General features: G+C 38.5%; 1 protein-coding gene across 5 annotated transcripts in view; it reads right to left on the bottom strand.

The window, feature by feature from the left end:
• LOC133642635 (phosphoribosyl pyrophosphate synthase-associated protein 2) overlaps positions 1-20,944 on the bottom strand; it is a 327,925-nt gene that overhangs the window by 13,413 nt on the left and 293,568 nt on the right. For all 5 annotated transcript variants that reach the window (XM_062036958.1, XM_062036957.1, XM_062036959.1 and 2 more), the window contains 5 exons: positions 10,217-10,377; positions 6,662-6,714; positions 3,155-3,221; positions 2,864-3,036; positions 2,398-2,513 (listed from right to left, as the gene is read on the bottom strand). In XM_062036958.1, coding sequence (XP_061892942.1) covers positions 2,398-2,513; positions 2,864-3,036; positions 3,155-3,221; positions 6,662-6,714; positions 10,217-10,377 — 570 coding nt within the window. The remainder of the gene's footprint in view (positions 1-2,397; positions 2,514-2,863; positions 3,037-3,154; positions 3,222-6,661; positions 6,715-10,216; positions 10,378-20,944) is intronic.

Here is a 20,944-nt window from a genome sequence, read left to right as displayed (position 1 = left end):
CAGCCGGTGAATGTGTTTTTAAGTGGATAGAATTATTTTTTAACTCCAGTCGCATGAATAATTTTTTTTAACCCTGGTGTGGAGGAAATGTTATTTTATTTTATTTTTTAAATATCTGCGTTCATGTTTGTTCGTTTCTGCTTGAAGAGTTCTATTTACCAACAGTACGCACATTACAGCAAGCTTAAATGTCAACACGCAACACAAACACAAAAGTCTTGTTTGTGTGCTCCAAAACTTTAACCACTATCTTGCTACAATAAAAAACCAAAAAAGGAAAATCCTTTGACCTTGTGTCTGCAAATGTTTGTGGCATTGTTGAGTTTTGGAGTGATAAACGAGCAGTGGCTTCATGTAGTCACCGCTAGCGTTAGCACAAACCAGCAGTGTGAGGCGATCCTTTATTGGCCTGTGTCCCTGTAGTGCCTTCTCCTTTTCTGTAATAAAAGGTCCGCTGCAGCATTTTTGTCGGCCTCATCACAATTAAAGAACAAAGCCGCCTTCGCCGATAAAATCCTTAAACTGAAGGAGCGTAAGCTGGAGGAAAACTATCTCAAACGCTAGCTCAAAGCGCTTGTCTAGCAGCCCCAAGCTATATAGCGATATTGTGAGTTTGGACACATTTAAAGCGTTTCTGATCACACCAAGTGATCTCAAAGACAGGGTGACACAGATATGACTGGTACAAGGTACGACAATTGTGGAAATAAACACGTTAGAAGTGCAGATCGCCGTCGAAGCTCTTTGAAATGGCCACGCGTGTGTGTACAGTATGTAAACAGGATGTGACATCTTCAAAATGGTCATGGCCGTGTGTACAGAAAGTGATGTCATCAAAATGGCAGCCCGTGATTGCATCAAGTGGAATGCAAAATGAATAAATAAATTAAGCCTTTACTTGCCGAGTCATTGTTCGCACGCAGAGGCATATTTGACGTGACGTAAAGGTTCGTAAACCGAAATGGTCGCAAATAGGAGACATTCGTAAATCAAGGTTCCAATGTATTTAAATTAATCACTTTTGACTGGGTTATCATACACCTTTAACATGTTATTTCATGGTTTGCTAGTTAAGTGTTTTTTCATTGTTTTTAGTTGTATACAGTAGGCACGATGAATTGAAATCGAATAGACATTAAGGTGTTAATAAATAACCGCAAGAGGCTGAGGTTTTTTTTCTCCGCCGTCACCGGCATTTGAGTCACAGACATGTTCGCTAATCAGAATCACTGAGCCTCACATTCGTTCGTCTCTCAATTCAGACAGGAAGAAAGACGTCTTACTTTGTGCATTGCTCTCAGCACCTGAGTGCGTTTAACAGTAGAATTAACTGAACAGTGACCCCTCTTTTCAATCATTAACAATCTTTGTCACGGCAGAGACTAGAGCGGGGCACCGCCGCCAACACACACACAATACAGAGAACCTCGCTACTCGCCAGTGAGAAGAATGGTAAAATAACACAAATTAGGAAATTATAAAGCCAATTTCGGCTCCAAATCAATATGAGCCCCTCAACGCGGACGAATGAGTGAAAATGCCCTGGTGATCACATGATAGCAATAATCAAAAAGACAATGTCCGACCTCGTTTTTCCAACTGGGAAAAAAAATGCACTTTAAGATGTTCAATGTTTATTTAGGTTAAATTTTTGCTTACATTTATGAATCAATTTTATTTTTGTTTATTTATTTAGGACAACACATTTATTTACCTTCCAATTACAGTACAATGGTAAACAATTTCACAGTAATGAGAAATAAGTTTATATCTTTTTAAATGGTTACTTGCATTGTTTTTATGTATTATAATTACATTATAAACACTGTATAGTTTTTATCGATTATTTATTCAGTTTAAGAGGATGATGTAAACAAAAGCTCTGAGTCCGTCTGCATGAAGCCAAATATTTTTTTAAAGTAAATTATTGCATATTGTTCTAATGTGTGGCACCTTGAAACTGTTGATCAACAGTCTAAAAATAACATGATTTATTTCACTCGTTATTTACGCATTTCTATGTATAAAATGTAAAAATCAAAAATCGAATCGCCAACACAATTTTGAAGAGAAAAATCGCAATTAGGTTTTTTCTCAAAATTGTGCAGCTCTTGTGTACAGTTAAATTATTGTTACTTTTGGCGATAATCTGGCACCCTTAAAAAGTATGCTTATTGAAATGCTTCCTAATTAAGGCTTCAGTGATGAATTATTGTATCAATTATTTTAAGAAGCTCGCCATGATGGACAAATGTACATAGATTTTCATGTGGCACCAGGAGTTTGACACCTGTGGATTAGCAGATTATATTGCTTTATGCAGGTGCGTCTTTAGCCTGTGATAGGTGAAACAGCACAAAGGAAGGGCTAAAGCATTTTGTGGATGTTTGCCAATACCTCTTCTTGGATATACTGTAGCAAGAAGGGCGACGCTCTGAGGTTGTCCACTGGGATGTTGAAAAAGCCTTGAATCTCCTTCTGATGGAGGTCCATAGTGATGAGGTGTGTGAGCCCTACGCATGAGTAATATTGAGAACATGTATAATGGCAGACATTTAACCACTATGACATTAAGTTGATACACTTCTGTGAAAACATAACTATTTATTGTAGTATTATACTATATATTATAGCATTATGTCCACAAACACAATTTAATGAGATCCACTACAGTACTGCTGACTCTAACAAGCTTTGCAATCTTGTTACAACAGCGCCACATATATCTCAAAGTTAACGGTCTTTTATACAACACTAAAAGGATAAATAACGGAAAAAGTTTGAACAGTATAACAAAAACATGGATGTGTATTCTGCTCAAACCAGTATGACCTTTAGTGCCACAAAGTAATCCTCCCCTCACCTGCTTTACACATCATGGAAGCGATAAGCTTGGAGACGATGGAGCCCCTCTTCCTCATCTTGCACTGCTTGCTGTAAGGGAAGTACGGGAGGACGCCGGTGATGCTTTTCGCACAAGACGTCCTGCATGCGTACACCATGATCAGCATTTCCATGATGGTCGTGTTCACATCTCTGGTGCAGCCCGGGGTTAAAAATAGAAGACGGTAGGGAGGACATAAAAGCATGCAAGAAAATCCATCATTAGTAGGATGTAGAAACTGTTGGAATTAAGTTGGGAGTTCATTCCTACTTGGACACCGTCTGAATCACAAAGACATCCTTCCCTCGCACGGACTCTTGAATCTGTACCCGCGTTTCTGGGAAAACAACAGAGGACGTAATGATAACGACAAGGCCTGTGATGCCCTTCAGATCCATGAGTAGGTGGCGTCTCTCAAACAAACACACAACTCCACTGTGTGAAAATGCAATGTGCCTCCCACATTTTGAAAAGTTTGGAACAAAAACATTTTCTTTGCCAGAACCACTTCACACTTTGACCATTTAAAGGGGAACAGCACTTTTGGGGATTTTGGTAAGACAAGAACACTTTTTTTTTTAATGCATTCCAACTCGTAATTCACGGCAAGTACGAGGTGGCTAACAATGCAGATAATTATCTTTAAACTTGGAAAAGACTAAATTTATGATATTCAGTAATAAAAGAAAGATAGAAGTTAGTTTATCCATAAACAATGTGAAAATTGAGAAGGTGTCTGAAATCAGATTTCTTGGTGTCATCTTAGATGAAAAGTTGACATGGAAAGCTCATAGATTGCATGTGAAAAATAAGGTATCTAAAAGCTTATTTATTTTGAACAAGGTTAAATACAGGTTCCCGTATAATACAATGAGAATGTTATATTGCTCAATTATTCTACCTTATTTCAATTACTGTGCAGAAATATGGGGAAATACATATCACAGCAACATAATGCCTTTATTTCTTTCACAGAAAAGAGCAATTCGTATCATTTTTACAGTAGGATATAGAAACCACACAAATCCACTCTTCATTAGGTCAGAATTATTCAAACTAAAAGACATTGTAGAATTGCATACCGTATTTCCTTGAATAGCCGCAGGGGCGTTAATTAATTTAAAACCTCCTGTCACACCTGCGTTTACCGGAAACCGGCGGGATGGCCGTGCATGCGGTAATTATTTTAAAACCTCTTCTCACTCCGGCGTTTACCAAAAGGAATCCATAAAATTTAGGCGTGCGCTTTGAGTGTGATGTAAGCATACCATCATGAAAAGCACATTTAATTAAAAAAAACGTTATTATGGTCTTACCTGTACTTATAAATGGAGTCCATTTGCAGCTCCTTCTGACCAAAAGCATCGATAACTTGTTTATAGAAGTCTTCCTTATTTTCTTTCTTCAGTTTTAAAAGTCTCTGTTTCGATGGAGATATTCCTTTAATTATTACCTCCTGCTTCGATTGAAAGTCCAGTTTAGAAAACTGTTTTATTTTATGTATGTAATCCTCCATTTTAAAAGTTCAGGCAGAGGACAGAAAAAAAAATCTCTTGCTGCGTGTGTTCACTTCTTCTGCAGTACCGGAAGTCGCAAGAAGGATCACTAGCGCGGCAGCGCCCTCTACCACCAGGAGGCGGGAGTCATTTAATGACTTATACAGTATTTCACACACGCAGCTACGGTATATTAATAAAACATAGCTGCTTACTGTTCTCTTTAGCATACTGTACAGGTATTCAATAGCTTGGACCTTAAATCCTACTGAAAAGCTCTTTATCTTTTTTCCTTTGTGCGATTGTAAACTACTGAAAGCAGTTTCCTCCATTTTGAAAATGAGGACAGATGCGTCACTCGTGACGTAACGAATTTGACCCGGTGGAAGTTCTAGCCATATGCTAAATATTTTGCGAAACGAGTTTGACCCGGCGAAAATTACAGACATGCGATAATAAAATTAATATTTTGCGAAACGAATTTGATCCAGCTTCAATAATAAACCGGCGATAAGGCCAAGCATGCGTTAATTATTTTGAGAAACGAGTTTGACCCGGCAGTAATTCTAGACGTGCGAATACTATATTCCCTGCGCCAATTCAAGGAAATACGGTACTCTATTAGTGATGTTCAAAGCTAGAAATAAAGTTCTTCCGAAGGACTTACAAAAGTTATTTGTGTTCACGTCTGAAGATAAGAATCACAGAAGGCCGTATGATTTTAAACATCCAAGAGTGCGAACAAATTTGAAGAAAATGTGCTTGTCTGTTACTGGTGTGAAAGCATGGAATTCTCTACACAAAGACTTAAAAAGTTGCAAGAATATCTTTGAATTTAAAAAGAGTTACAAAAAGAGACAACTGGAATTATATCAAACTGATTTTTGATTTTGATTGGACGTGTAATTTTGAAAATGCTTAAACAAAAATTAAAAGTATTTTGGAGTTCGGGTGTTGGTGGAGGGAACAGTGATAAAGTCATTAAAATAATTTGTGTTAAAAAGGGGGCAGATACATATAAGAATAGTATTCTTCCATCTGCTCCTTTCTGATCATGGAAATGTATAAGAAACAAAAAAAAACTATGAAAGTGTCAACTGTATATGGCTTGTATATATGCATTTTCATGAAAGGAATAAAAAGAAATGATAATGATGATAATGGGAGTACTCTCTCTTACCCGTAACCCTCTAAAATACATCCACAAACCACCAACAATACTTGATTTATATCTTGTGACCTGAATATTATCCAAGTATTAACAATGTTATTATAAGAGCTAACCCCGGGGAAGTACTTGTAGCTGTGCAATGATCACACTTAGCAAACTAACTTTTGCAGCTATATTGGCATACTGAGATGCTGAACATTAATTATATATCATTAATAATGCTTGTAAACCCTTGTATAGTAGAAGTTTGTGGCCATAAACCAAACAGTCGGTCAACTTTGACATTCAACATTCAACTTATCGCAAAAAAACAGACTGGAAAAAATGCTTGGATTTTTTTTATGACTTATTCTTTATCAAAACAGTCTGCATCCCAGTGAGAGTGACAGTGACTCTGTACAGTAAGTGATTGTTTTATTATGCTCATAGTTTCTGTTTCTTGTTTAGCACTACTTGCTGGATCTGCTTATCACTCAGTTTCTAAAACTTTTAGCCCATCCTCCTCATAGTAGGGCTCAAAAATATAAGGTTCTGGATCATCATTTGTCCTAAAGTAGTCGTCTTTCAGTCGTCTCAAGGTCTGCCATGAGTAGTAGTTGTTAAAGGAAATAGCGAATTTTGTGATGGGTCTGTGAAATGAATGTGCTGCCGTATGCCTAAAATGACCAAAATACGTAAATATTACACATTATAATAAATGTGTCTGTACCTTACATACAGTATATACTTACAGCATGTATATAAAATGTTGATGGAGGATTTTGGATGTATTTTAGAGCGCTTTATGGGTGCAATAGACACAATGATGTAATGACTCTCATTGACTCCATTGTTAGCTGAATTTTCTAGCGTTTATTTATGAGCTACTATGCATAAAAAAGGGAAACCATATGTGTGCTTGTCTCACATACAGATTGTGAATGACAGGCAAAATTCCCAAAGAAGTGCCTGTCAGAGTGTTAAAAAGTCATTATACAACTGGACTAAAACACAATTTTTACACCAGCATATTTTCACCGACAAACATCGGATCCAGCTTGAAATATTCAGACACGTTTTAGAAATGTGAGAAGTAAACATTTACCACAGCACCGTGAGACATTAGCTTACCTCTGTTGGGTTCTTGGTAAACCTGCACTTTGCCAAGCTCCACCCCTAATCGCCTGGGAGACAAAAACATGAACAGGAGTTTGACATTCAAGGACAGAAAACAGTATACAGCAGAGGTGGGACCAAGTCATTGCTTTGCAAGTCACAAGTAAGTCTCAAGTCTTTGCCCTCAAGTCTCGAGTCAAGTCCCGAGTCAAGACAGGCAAGTCCCGAGTCAAGTCCAAAGTCAAGACTGGAAAGTCTCAAGTCAAGTCCCAAGTCCTGCATTTTGAATTTCGAGTCCTTTCAAGTCCTTTTAACCACAGACTAATATATTTACACAGATTGTGTATGCTTTTAAAATGCTGTATTTATTTATTAAAACAAGTGCATTTGAAATTGCAGGAAAAAAAATAGTGCTGACATTGCACTTCATAATAGCACTATTATCCAGTCATTTTAAACATTTAACTCATTCCTTTACAGAATAAACACATTTGAAAAAACAAGTGCAACTGTACTTATTTGCACAAAAGTGTTAACATTGTATTTCCTTGGCACATTGCATTGTAACTACCGGTAGTTCCACAGCAGTTTCTATCCTGTTCTTACCTTATCTCATTGATCTCATCTCATACTGTATGTGTGTTGATGTGTGCGTACATATGAAAAAAATAACAAAAACATGAACAAAACAATGAACAGAGTTGTACTTTTTAGATGTCAGGGCCCTATGCAATACGTTCACATATTCTTAATATAGTATACATTTTAACTGACCTTTATTTGACTATGTTTGTGTTTTTGTAGGTGGCTAAAATACACGGTGCTGCTGATCGCCGTCTAACGTTATGTTACTGTGTGTGATACATTGACTAACGTAACGTTAGGTATAGGTACCTCATGCAACCCTGCTTAAAAAAAATCACTTGACAAAAAGTATGAATAAGGTAGCGAACTGCAGTGGACGCAACATATTGCCGTGTTTGCAATGACGTTATAACCATAGACATCTTATAAGTAGACGCAGCATTGGCTGCTGTGACACGAGCAATTTGGCCGCCATCTTGAAGTGGTGATGAGGGGCCGGCGAGCAGCCTAAACTGACAGTTGACAGGTAGAAAACAAAGATGGTGTTCAGCGTTTTCCAACTCAAATGAGCGGACTGTTGAAAATAGAAATCGGGTGATTACTTTTCACAAGTAAGATTTAACATTAATGTACTATTGGTTGTATTTTATGAAAATAATATTACCACAGAGTTGAGAAGGAGCAAAGATCTTTAATATTTGTATGTGAAAATCACAAAGAAATCTTCTGGGGGAGGATGACCCCCCTACATGGGTTTGGTTTACAAACTTTCAGCCCCACCTAAAACAAAATTCACCAGCCGCCACTGATTATGATGCATTCTCATTTTAGGCAAAATATAAGACAATACTTTCTTAACAGTATAATTGTAACCAGGAATAAGTCTTCAAGTAACAATATTCAAATACTAACATTGTTGGGTAAGACAGAATTTGGTTTTATTCTGAATCCAGTGAAACAGATTGGTGGTTTTAGCTGATATAAAGACTTACAGGTGTTTATATATGTTTATGTTGAAGTATTTGGCAGACGCTTTTATCCAAAGCGACATACATAAAAAATACATATAAAACAATGACTGTAAACATGATCATTTAAGGGAAGAATGTAATACAAAATATCAATACAAAGTGTCAAGACAGAATAAACTCTCTGCTGCTGCAGCAACAGAGATACAGTCTATAAGATATATAGATATCTAATGTATTCATACATTGTTTATGTAGGATATACGCATGTATATATAACCTAATCATATTATTTCTTCAATTTAAAAATAGCTGACCGTTTTTTTCCCCTTTCTCTGGGATTATATTCCCAGTTTTGATCTCGGACGTCTGGTCACTTATAGCGTATAAGAATATTATATTACTGTTAAGCAAACTATGAATAATAAAACACGCCAAAACATGTGTCCTTTATCATAGCTACACAAATAACAAAAAAGCGCGTGAAAATCAGTGGTATTCAGTGAGGTAAAATGAATTAAATGCGCTGACAGTTCATTGCTCCTGCCAAATGAATTGCACTAGTGGAGCGGATCACCACTCCAAGATGGCGGCCCCGCGTCTCGTCTGCGCCTGTAGGCAGTAGCGCTCGATGCTGCGTACCCTTATAAGATGTCTATGGTTATAACGTTAGCAGTGAGTTTACAGCCTCACTGATTTAACTACACAGCACATAAAAGTCACGTTACTTAGCCAATAAACGTTAGCTTACATTCAAAACTTACCGTTCTGTGTGCATCTTCAAATGTCGAATGAAATTGGAAGTTGTTACGTCTCCGTCTATAATATTCCAACTGCATGATTTGCATAGGGCTATTCGATTTTTGTTGACCGAGTCGTAGTTTTAATACCCGAACGAAATTAACTTTGGCATAATTGTTTCTCACTGCCGCATTGTTTGACAATTCTTCTTCATTGGTTGTCCTGCAATTTGATTGGATGAGAGCTGTGGGATGAAAATAGCGTAGATCTAATTTGATTGGCTGTTGTACTGAGCGCACACCAGCTGACAGGAACAACACGCTGATAGACACAGACGAAGAAAAGGAAAAATACGGAGCGGCGCGCTCCCAAATAACTTTTTAATCTTTGGGTTTTGGGGAAAGTAGCAAGTCATGTCAAGTCAAAAGGCTCAAGTCCAAGTGAAGTCACAAGTCATTGATGTTAAAGTCTAAGTCGAGTTGCAAGTCTCTTTACATTTTGTCAAGTCGAGTCCAAAGTCATCAAATTCATGACTCGAGTCTGACTCGAGTCCAAGTCATGTGACTCGAGTCCACACCTCTGGTATACAGTGTGAATTACTAAAAAGTGCAGTTAGCCCAATTATTTGCACAAAGAACGTGTGTATGGTTTTTCCTCTAAACACTTTTGCCAAGTGTCTCATTTTTCAGACAGAACATACTCATTAAGCATTGAAGTTCACAAACTCAAAACTTGGAGACGTCTTAATATGGTCTTAATATAAATGTCAAACTGCTCCTCTTGGAGAACCCTTGACACGTTCATGCTAGTTTATTTTGTGTTAACTGTTCACACAAAATGTGTACATTACACAGTATGAGCACCTGAAGCGCCAGGTCAAACAGCTGAGTTGTTCTATAAACATTCACAGTGACAACAACGTCTTGGCAGTGCGTCGCTAGATTTTCAACGACAAACAAACCCTAAAAATAACCTTTATTAAAGGATGTTAATTCTGGATCCTTGCGATGAGCTCTCTGACAGCAGGGAGCAGTCATTCAAAGTGGAATCATATTGTTCCGCTGCATCATCGCTGTGTTTGGGAAGCTTTACCACAATTTTGAGTGGTTGTGGACGGCTGCACTGTAAACACTGCTTGTGCTGACTCGCACAAAAGCCGCAATTCAGGTGGAAACATATGCAAGCATTGTTTGCAGGAAACATCAATGAACATCATTTTTTTCATACCCGAAGCTGCCTTCAGTGCACTTGTGTGAGAAAGAAGTCATGTACTCACTCTGCAATCCTCTTGCCCAGTTCGCGACTCGCGGGGTGCGAGTTGGCGGTGAAGATAACCAGGCCGCCCTTGGTGTGGTCCATGTCGCTGGGGTCTTGGCCTCTGCTCTCCCCACACTCAGGCAGTGGATCCCTGGGCACCCACGCTGCGCTGAGCCCTTCCTGCAGGAGGGAGGGTGGAGCAAACACTTAGTTACTGTAAAACAAACAAGTATATAGTAGCTCTCATGCTTGCGGCGTTCCTACTGTAGATTTGATAAAGCCAGGACATTGTTACAAAGCAGACAAAATAACTTTATTATATCAAATAATGCAATACAATGAAATATTAGTAAATGAAAATAGTTTTAGGTGCCACTTAAAACATGCCATTTATTCAGCTGGTCGGAGGAAGTGGAAAAAGATTCCACGCAGTTTGAGTTGTGTGTGCTAATAATGCCCAAGCACATTTTGTTTTGTTAGTGCAGCAGGACACAGATATCAAGTCCCGACGTGGAAAGAGGAACAAGCGGCTCAGAAATGTTGCTTTATGATATGTAATGCTTCAATGGCTCATCTTTGTGGGACAAAGTCAACACAGCACTTTGGAGCGTCAATTAGGCTTGGGCCAATAATCTGTCAATAAATTCATCGAATGACAAATGGGTAAATGGGTTATACTTGTATAGCGCTTTTCTACCTTCAAGGTACTAAAAGCGCTTTGACAGTATTTCCACGTTCACCCATTCACACACACATTCACACACTGATGGCGGGAGCTGCCATGCAAGGCGCTAACCAGCACCCATCAGGAGCAAGGGTGAAGTGTCTTGCCCAAGGACACAACGGACGTGACTAGGATGGTAGAAGGTGGGGATTGAACCCCATTAACCAGCAACCCTCCGATTGCTGTCACGGCCACTCTACCAACTTTGCCACGCCGTCGACAAGTGAAAATGGACTCGATAACGTTGATGAATTGCCATGTCCGAATGTCAGTGTGTGTTTGTTTTCTTTGCCCGGCAATTAACAAAAACAGGTGTGCTATTGTTGGTGCTGTGGGGTCATCTTTTGAACGTGTTCGCTCACTGCTGTGCCCTTTTTTTAAACTGAACCTTTCCGTTTTTTGCCGTCCATAGTGTTTCTACTCTTATTGATTCTTCATTCATCATTCCAAGCAAGTAAGTTTGTAAGTTTTACAGAATAACTAAAACAATTCTTACTTACTAAACCGTATCGTGTGTCATGTCTGTAGGAGTGTTTACATGCATATTTCTACATGCCATCCTAATGTAATGAAGCTAGCGTTGTTAGCATTAGCTAATATGCTAACACGTTTACGAGTGTCTATGTTAGTGTTATTAACTTACAAAAGCACTATTTTTGTATTGTTTCAGTTTCTCAAATTCCTCAGTAAATTCACCAAAATTTCACCGTGAAGTTATTGACTCTGTTTAGCTGATTTGAGAGCTAGCATCCGCAGCAAGTGGGTCCATGATGATGACTTCTGTTTTGTTTGATCAGCCGTTTTACTGCTGTGTTACAGGCACCGTTTGGAAACAATAAAAGGTATGTAAATAAATATTTACAAAATAACTCATTTCACAAGTATATCTGCGCCTAATAGTCCGTTGCAAGCTAGTATATGGAGAATTTTTTTTTTTTGTAAAATGTTGTTATATCTATGCTGTATCTTTATAGTCTGGAAAATACAGTAACTAAGACCGCCCACACAACGGCCCATCCTTGAAGAGACGGTCAGAAAGCGGCTTGAAAACGGTAATGTATTGTTTTACATTATATATACCGTATTTTTCGGACTATAAGTCGCAGTTTCTTTCATAGTTTGGCCGGGGGTGCGACTTATACTCAGGAGCGACTTATGTGTGAAATGATTAACACATTACCGTAAAATATCAAATAATATTATTTAGCTCATTCACGTAAGAGACTAGACGTATAAGATTTCATGGGATTTAGCGATTAGGAGTGACAGATTGTTTGGTAAACGTATAGCATGTTCTATATGTTATAGTTATTTGAATGACTCTTACCATAATATGTTACGTTAACATACCAGGCACGTTCTCAGTTGGTTATTTATGCCTCATATAACATACACTTATTCAGCCTGTTGTTCACTATTCTTTATTTTAAAGGCCTACTGAAACCCACTACTACCGACCACGCAGTCTGATAGTTTATATATCAATGATGAAATCTTAACATTGCAACACATGCCAATACGGCCGGGTTAGATTAGTAAAGTGCAATTTTAAATTTCCCGCGAAATATTCTGCTGAAAACGTCTCGGTATGATGACGTTTGCGCGTGACGTCACGGATTGTAGCGGACATTTTGGGACACCATTGTGGCCAGCTATTAAGTCGTCTGTTTTCATCGCAAAATTCCACAGTATTCTGGACATCTGTGTTGGTGAATCTTTTGCAATTTGTTTAATGAACAATGAAGACAGCAAAGAAGAAAGCTGTAGGTGGGAAGATGTGTATTAGCGGCCGGCTGGACTCTTACCAGGAGAACTTTGAGTTGGATAGCAGACGCGCTACCGTGAGTACGCAACTTTGGCTTCCAAACATTTGATCGCTTGCCCGTACGTGCGTGCCGCTATGTGCATTTCACGTACGTAACTTTGGGGAAATATATGTGCTGTATGAACTTTACGGAGGTGAACGGTACTTTGGGCTGTGGGATTGAGTGTGTTGTGCAGGTGTTTGAGTTGTATTGGTGGGTTATATGGACGGGAGGGGGGAGGTGTTTGTTATGCGGATTAATTTGTGGCATATTAAATATAAGCCTGGTTGTGTTGTGGATAATAGAGTATATATATGTCTTGTGTTTATTTACTGTTTTAGTCATTCCCAGCTGAATATCAGGTCCCACCCGCCTCTCACAGCATCTTCCCTATCTGAATCGCTTCCACTGCCCTCTAATCCTTCACTCTCACTTTTCTCATCCACAAATCTTTCATCCTCGCTCAAATTAATGGGGTAATCGTCGCTTTCTCGGTCCGAATCGCTCTCGCTGCTGGTGGCCATGATTGTAAACAATGTGCAGATGTGAGGAGCTCCACAACCTGTGACGTTACGCTACTTCCGGTACAGGCAAGGCTTTTTTATCAGCGACCAAAAGTTGCGAACTTTATCGTCGATGTTCTCTACTAAATCCTTTCAGCAAAAATATGGCAATATCGCAAAATGATCAAGTATGACACATAGAATGGACCTGCTATCCCAGTTTAAATAAGAACATTTCATTTCAGTAGGCCTTTAAATTGCCTTTCAAATGTCTATTCTTGGTGTTGGATTTTATCAAATAAATTTCCCCAAAAAATGCGACTTATACTCCAGTGCGACTTATATATGTTTTTTTTCCTTCTTTATTATGCATTTTCGGCCGGTGCGACTTATACTCCGGAGCGACTTATACTCCGAAAAATACGGTATGTGTTTAAAATGTTTGCAACATACCTACAGTATAGTCTAAATATTGTACTGTTAATTGTTAATTCCACTGTGGATATTAAAATATGACAATTTATTGCACTGTATCATAGCTAAATGTTGCAATTTTTTATTGAAAAAAAAAAGTGTAAAACTCAGTTTAGTATTTAGAAAGTTATGATGAATTAAATGTGCCTTCTTGGGGGCGCTCGCGGCCCAACAATAGGCACCAGCCCTATGGTTAAGAAACACTGATGTAGACCACAAGGAAGTGTTTTAAATAGAGCACATGTCCGGTTGGCGGTCTCACAACAATAGTGCTACGCTTTACATCAGGTCTAACCAACAAAACATCGAAAAATTGTCTTACAGTACGATCATGCTATTCTGTTACTCCGTGTTATTCTGGGATATTTCTACCTAAATAAATGTTTTCTGGCAGATCGAAATTAAGTGTATTGTAATGGCAGCGGAGACTTTCTCTCTTTGAACAATATTGTCTTCTGCCCTCTGCAGCCCAAATCGGGTAATTACAGTTCACTACACATTATTACCATGCTATGGTATATTCTTTTATAACCTGTTCTGATTGATAGTCTGCAGAGTGTTTAACAGGCTGAATATTACATTTTAAAATAGGTAGAGAAGGTTAAAACATGTCATGTAGAGCTATGAATGCCATTAACTTGCACTACTGTGCAGAAGTTTGGGGCAATAATTCCATAAGTACACTATATCCACTCATCACCCTGCAGAATAAAGCAATAAGGGTCATTCATAAGGCAGGATATAAGGATCACACAAACACATGTTTTTTACATTCAAAACTATTGAAATGTAAAGATCTTGTGGAACAACAAACAGCACAAATTACATGTAAAGCAAAATAAAGTGTAGAGTAAAAAATTATTGATAATATATTTTATTAGGACCGGTAAATGTATCATTGTATATAATAATAATGATGATAAGAAAGCCAGTTATTTGATGTATAAATAAGGGTTTGGAGTAAATATGTTTGTTTCATTTCTTCCCACTCCTTTTTGGATATAAAAAAACCTTTAACCATTATGTATGATTTTCATTTTTTATGTGTTTTCATTGTGAAATTTGTTTTTATTTTTTTACCTTACTATAATGTTATCAAGATTATTTCCTTTTTCCATTATTTTTTATATTGCTTTGTTTTTAACATGTCCAAAATAAACTACTACTACTAACGTGTACAACATGTAAAGTACAGAATATCAGATACATTTAATGATGTAGAAAAAATATCACCCAACATCTTTGACAATCACAGCATAATTGTAACAATCCACATTTTGTGTTAATAATGCTTGAAACTGCTATCTAAACATGGAAGTGTAGCTCCTCTCCTCTAAATGCAAGTGCTCCTACTGTAAAGCAAGAATAAAAATTCTGTATTCCTACAAATTAGAAAATCTACCAAGAAACCAATTTACAGCAAGTATTTTTTTATTCTCTTTAAAAATGTGTTCATATCCTTTTCGTGTTCAGCTGTTTCAAAAAGCATAATGTTCCAAAAAAAACATTTAATTGAAGCAAATTAATTGTCCAGTCATGGTATTAAAAACTTTTAAAATTATCTGCATTGAGTCCACTTATTAATGACGAAAAATGATATCTTTGTGATATTGCGATTAATTTTGAGTTAACTATGGACAATGCGATTAATCGCGATTAAATATTTTAATCGTTTAACAGCCCTAGTTTTAAAGGCCTACTGAAACCCACTACTACAGACCACGCAGTCTGATAGTTTATATATCAATGATGAAATCTTAACATTGCAACACATGCCAATACGGCCGGGTTAACTTATAAAGTGTCATTTTAAATTTCCCGCTAAACTTCCGGTTGAAAACGTCTATGTATGATGACATATGCGCGTGACGTCAATCGTTGAAACGGAAGTATTCGGACACATTGTATCCAATGCAAAAAGCTCGGTTTTCATTTTAAAATTCCACAGTATTCTGGACATCTGTGTTGGTGAATCTTTTGCAATTTGTTTAATGAACAATGAAGACTGCAAAGAAGAAAGCTTTAGGTGGGATCAGTGTATTAGCGGCTGGCTACAGCAACACAACCAGGAGGACTTTGACTTGGATAGCAGACGCGCTATCCGACGCTAGCCGCCGACCGCATCTATGATCGGGTGAAGTCCTTCGTCGCTCCGTCAATCGCAGGAACGCAGGTGAGCACGGGTGGTGATGAGCAGATGAGGGCTGGCGTACAGTAGGTGGATAGCTAATGTTTTTAGCATAGCTCTGTGAGGTCCCGTTGCTAAGTTAGCTTCAATGGCGTCGTTAGCAACAGCATTGTTAAGCTTCGCCAGGCTGGAAAGCATTAACCGTGTAGTTACATGTACATGGTTTAATAGTATTGTTGATTTTCTGTCTATCCTTCCAGTCAGGGGTTTATTTCTTTTGTTTCTATCTGCAGTTAAGCCCGATGCTATCACGTTAGCTCCGTAGCTAAAGTGCTTCGCCGATGTATTGTCGTGGAGATAAAAGTCACTGTGAATGTCCATTTCGCGTTCTCGACTCTCATTTTCAAGAGGATATAGTATCCGAGGTGGTTTAAAATACAAATCCGTGATCCACAATAAAAAAAGGAGAGAGTGTGGAATCCAATGAGCCAGCTTGTACCTAAGTTACGGTCAGAGCGAAAAAAGATGCGTCCTGCACTGCACTCTAGTCCTTCACTCTCACGTTCCTCACCCACGAATCTTTCATCCTGGCTCAAATTAATGGGGTAATCGTCGCTTTCTCGGTCTGAATCGCTCTTGCTGCTGGTGTAAACAATGGGGAAATGTGAGGAGCCCTTCAACCTGTGACGTCACGCTACTTCTGGTACAGGCAAGGCTTTTTTTTATCAGCGACCAAAAGTTGCAAACTTTATCGTCGATGTTCTCTACTAAATCCTTTCAGCAAAAATATGGCAATATCGCGAAATTATCAAGTATGACACATAGAATGGATCTGCTATCCCCGTTTGAATAAAAAAAAATAATTTCAGTAGGCCTTTAAGAGTTCATAAAAATGAGGCAAGAAAAAAATGTCAAATAAATTCGGTGTTGCTCTGTGGTCACCGGCGAAAGGATTGCACAGAACCTTCGGAGTGGTGTATTTTGGGTAGCACCTCAGTCATCTACCCTTAGCATATCCACAAGGAATATTGTAGCATTCAGTATTTTATTGGCTAGAAGGCTGATTGTGTAAAATTGGAAGGCAACAGCGCCTCCTTGCCACACTCGCTGGAATAAAAATGTTCTGTATTTTCTCAAACTGGAGAAGATTAGGTTGACATTGAATGGTTGTTCTGCAGGGTTTCAAAAATTGTGGGGTGCTTTTCTGAAATATGTAGGAGAGACTGATCTCCAAATTAAGTCCGATTGAAACCATTGAAATGGGGGTTGTTTATGAGCCTTTTGTATGCTTGTTGTATCTCTCTGTGGTCATTCAGTAATGCAGCTGTCTGTGGTTTTATGTTGAAATCTAACGGTGTGTTTTTTCTAATTTCTCTATTTAATTATTATGGTTGTTGTTACTTGCTGGGGGGTGAGGGGAAAAAAGAAAAACATTTGATGTGTTAGACCAGCGGTGTCAAATTAAATTTGGCTCAGGGGCCGCGTCTGTGCACACGCGGGCCAGACTATTAATATCACGGCATTAAAACTAAAAAATAAAGACAACTTCAGATTGTTTTCTTTGTCTTACTTTGGCCAAAAATAGAACAAACACATTCTGGAAATATTACAATAAAAATATAGAAAAAAATACAGGCAGCAGTGAAGCTTAGATCCATGAAGGAAAGAAGAAAGTGAATGAATGTTTATAACTGAATACATTTATATATGCATAAAAATGTGTTTTCTTTTGTATTATTTTTTTAAATGATTTAAGTAACGTTTATGACAATCTTTTTCCAAAACACAATATAAAAAGTGAGGTATTAAAGGATAATGCATACATTTATCATTTGTTTTCAAAACGCAGGGCTCAAATTTAACCACGGCAGCCCTCTCATTTGCCGTAATACCCTAAAAAATTGACCAGCATTTGCGGCAACAACTTACCGTGACCGCCCTCGACTTTTTATTTATTAATGGAAGAGGGATATGATAGTCAACGGCATAATGATAATTTGCGATAAAATTCCAGGTGTTCCTTTATAAATTACCGAAACGCCCTCAATTAGTAACGTCAATTAGTAATGCAATTTAGACAACATGAAGTCAGGCGCATGCGCACTAGCGATGTTTATTATTAATCATGGCGGACTGACCATGTTAACCTCGCTCCAGGGGTGTACCCTCGGAGTATACTTAGTCAACAGACCTACATGTCACACTAAGGGTGGCTGTATGAACAACACAACACTGTCATAAAGATGTGCCATATAGTGAGACCACACTAAACAACACGGGAGAATATTTGCACCGCAACACAACATAAACTCAACAGAACACATTCCCAGAATTCCTTGCAGCACCAACTCTTCCGGGACGCTAGTCATTTTCCCTCGCTTCCCGCCGTTTGTTTAAGAGCGCACTGCTGTTAGATGGAGACAGGTGTGGACAATATTGGAGACACTTGTCCCCACACTAAAAGTATACAGCGAAGGAGAAAAACTATATGATGTTGCTTTCATTTTGACAATACAGCGTCCATCAGCTGCTGTGACTGAGAGTTAATGAGGTGAGGAAACACGCTGTCACTCCTGTTTTTTGTTGTTGTTGGCCAAACTGTTGTACTGAACCACAAGGGGGCGTTGGAGGACACATTTTGTTTATTAGACTTTATCTTCATTAGCCAAACTGCTTTGTGTTTTATTTTGATATCAAAAAGTAAATGCCATGGTTTTTTTACATTACCGTATTTTTCGAGTATAAGTCGCTCCGGAGTATAAGTTGCACCGGCCGAAAATGCATAATAAAGAAGGAAAAAAACCTATATAAGTCACACTGAAGTATAAGTCGCATTTTTGGGGGAAATTTATTTGATAAAACCCAACACCAAGAATAGACATTTGAAAGGCAAGTTAAAATAAATAAAGAATAGTGAACAACAGGCTGAATAAGTGTACGTTATATGAGGCATAAATAACCAACTGAGAACGTGCCTGGTATGTTAACGTAACATATTATGGTAAGAGTCATTCAAATAAATATAACATATAGAACATGCTATACGTTTACCAAACAATCTGTCCCTCCTAATCGCTAAATCCCATGAAATCTTATACGTCTAGTCTCTTACGTGAATGAGCTAAATAATATTATTTGATATTTTACGGCAATGTGTTAATAATTTCACACATAAGTCGCACCCCTGGCCAAACTATGAAAAAAACTGCGACTTATAGTCCGAAAAATACGGTACTTGTGTTTTTTTCCATGTCACAAAGGTATTACTTTAAAAACCATTTGACACATCGTTTTGTTAATGTTTTATTGTGTATAGTTAATTCCTATACAACATATTTCTGCTCAAACTCTTAATGTATCTGTCCCGATACAAAATTTACCATGGGACCCCATTTTTATGACTTGATGCCAACCTGGCACCCCATTTTGAAAATTCCTAGCGCAAACACTGATGGGAGTATTGGTGCGTGCAAAACAGCAGCAGGTGGCTGGTTCTAATACTAATCAAATATCATCCCGGGGGCCATAGACAATTCATTCGCGGCCCGGATCTGGCCCGCGAGCCTTGACACAGGTGTAGGGATGATGTTCAAAACCGGTTCTCCCGATTGTTCGATAAGAAAAGAACCGATTTCATGGATTCGAATCCATTTTTGAGAACCGGTTCCCGTTATCAAAGCCACTATACCGTATTTTCGCGACCATAGGGCGCACCGTGTCAGTTACGGGTGCTATTTCTGTATTTAACGCATAAATAGAAGCAGTGTATTTTTGGGCGCAGGCATGGTTAAACATACGCTATCTTAAAACATACGCTAGAATGCATGGACACTGTTTTAAAAAGGCAGCAGGAGCAAAGCAGAGTTCGGTTGTACTTTATTGAAGTATTCATCAATGTACTCACATTATTTTGAACAGCTGGGCAAGTTCTCCATCAAACACGCTAGATTCCGTCTCCTCATTTTCTAAGTCAGTCTTGCAAGCTAGCACAACAGTAAAAGCAGACTTCTCTTGCCCCGTTGTGCGTATCGTTTCGCTACCATGCTGGTCCCCTTCTTCATATTGCTTCACCGGGATGTTGAAAGTGAGCGTCCATGTTGGTGATGTGTTTGTCGGCAATTTTTTTTATTTACAACGCACATAGCAGCACTATATGCTCACTGGGGAGTGCCTTTAACGTCCTCTCTCACATGAAACCTTCACCCTTTAAAGGCCTACTGAAACCCACTACTACCGACCACGCAGTCGGATAGTTTATATATCAATGATGAAATCTTAACATTGCAACACATGCCAATACGGCCGGGTTAACTTATAAAGTGCAATTTTAAATTTCCCGCTAAACTTCCGGTTGGAAACGTCTATGTATGATGACGTATGCGCGTGACGTCACGACGGCAACGGAAGTATTCGTACCCAATGTGTCACCATACAAACTGCTCTGTTTTCATCGAACAATTCCACAGTATTCTGGACATCTGTGTTGGTGAATCTTTCGCAATTTGTTTAATGAACAATGGAGACTGCAAAGAAGAACGTTTTAGGTGGGATTGGTGTATTAGCGGCTGGCTGTAGCAACACAACAAAGAGCACTTACTTGGATAGCAGACATCTGTGATCGGGTGAAGTCCTTCGTCGCGCCGTCGATCGCTGGAACGCAGGTGAGCACGGGTGTTGATGAGCAGATGAGGGCTGGCTGGCGTAGGTGGAGCGCTAATGTTTTTATCATAACTCTGTGAGGTCCGGTTGCTAAGTTGCTAAGTTAGCTTCAGCGTCGTTAGCAACAGCATTGTTAAGCTTTGCCAGGCTGAGAATTATTAACCGTGTAGTTACATGTCCATGGTTTAATACTATTGTTGATCTTCTGTCTATCCTTCCAGTCAGGGATTTATTTATTTTGTTTCGATCTGCATTTGAGCCAGATGCTATCACGTTAGCTCAGTAGCTAAAGAGCTTCGCTGATGTATTGTCGTGGAGATAAAAGTCACTGTGAATGTCCATTTCGCGTTCTCGACTCTCATTTTCAAGAGGATATAGTATTCAAGGTGGTTTAAAATACAAATCCGTGATCCACAATAGAAAAAGGAGAGTGTGTGGAATCCAATGAGACCTT

Source organism: Entelurus aequoreus, linkage group LG25 (genome assembly GCF_033978785.1).
Source record: "Entelurus aequoreus isolate RoL-2023_Sb linkage group LG25, RoL_Eaeq_v1.1, whole genome shotgun sequence".
NCBI lineage: Eukaryota > Metazoa > Chordata > Actinopteri > Syngnathiformes > Syngnathidae > Entelurus > Entelurus aequoreus.
This window is presented reverse-complemented; position numbering and strand designations above follow the sequence as displayed.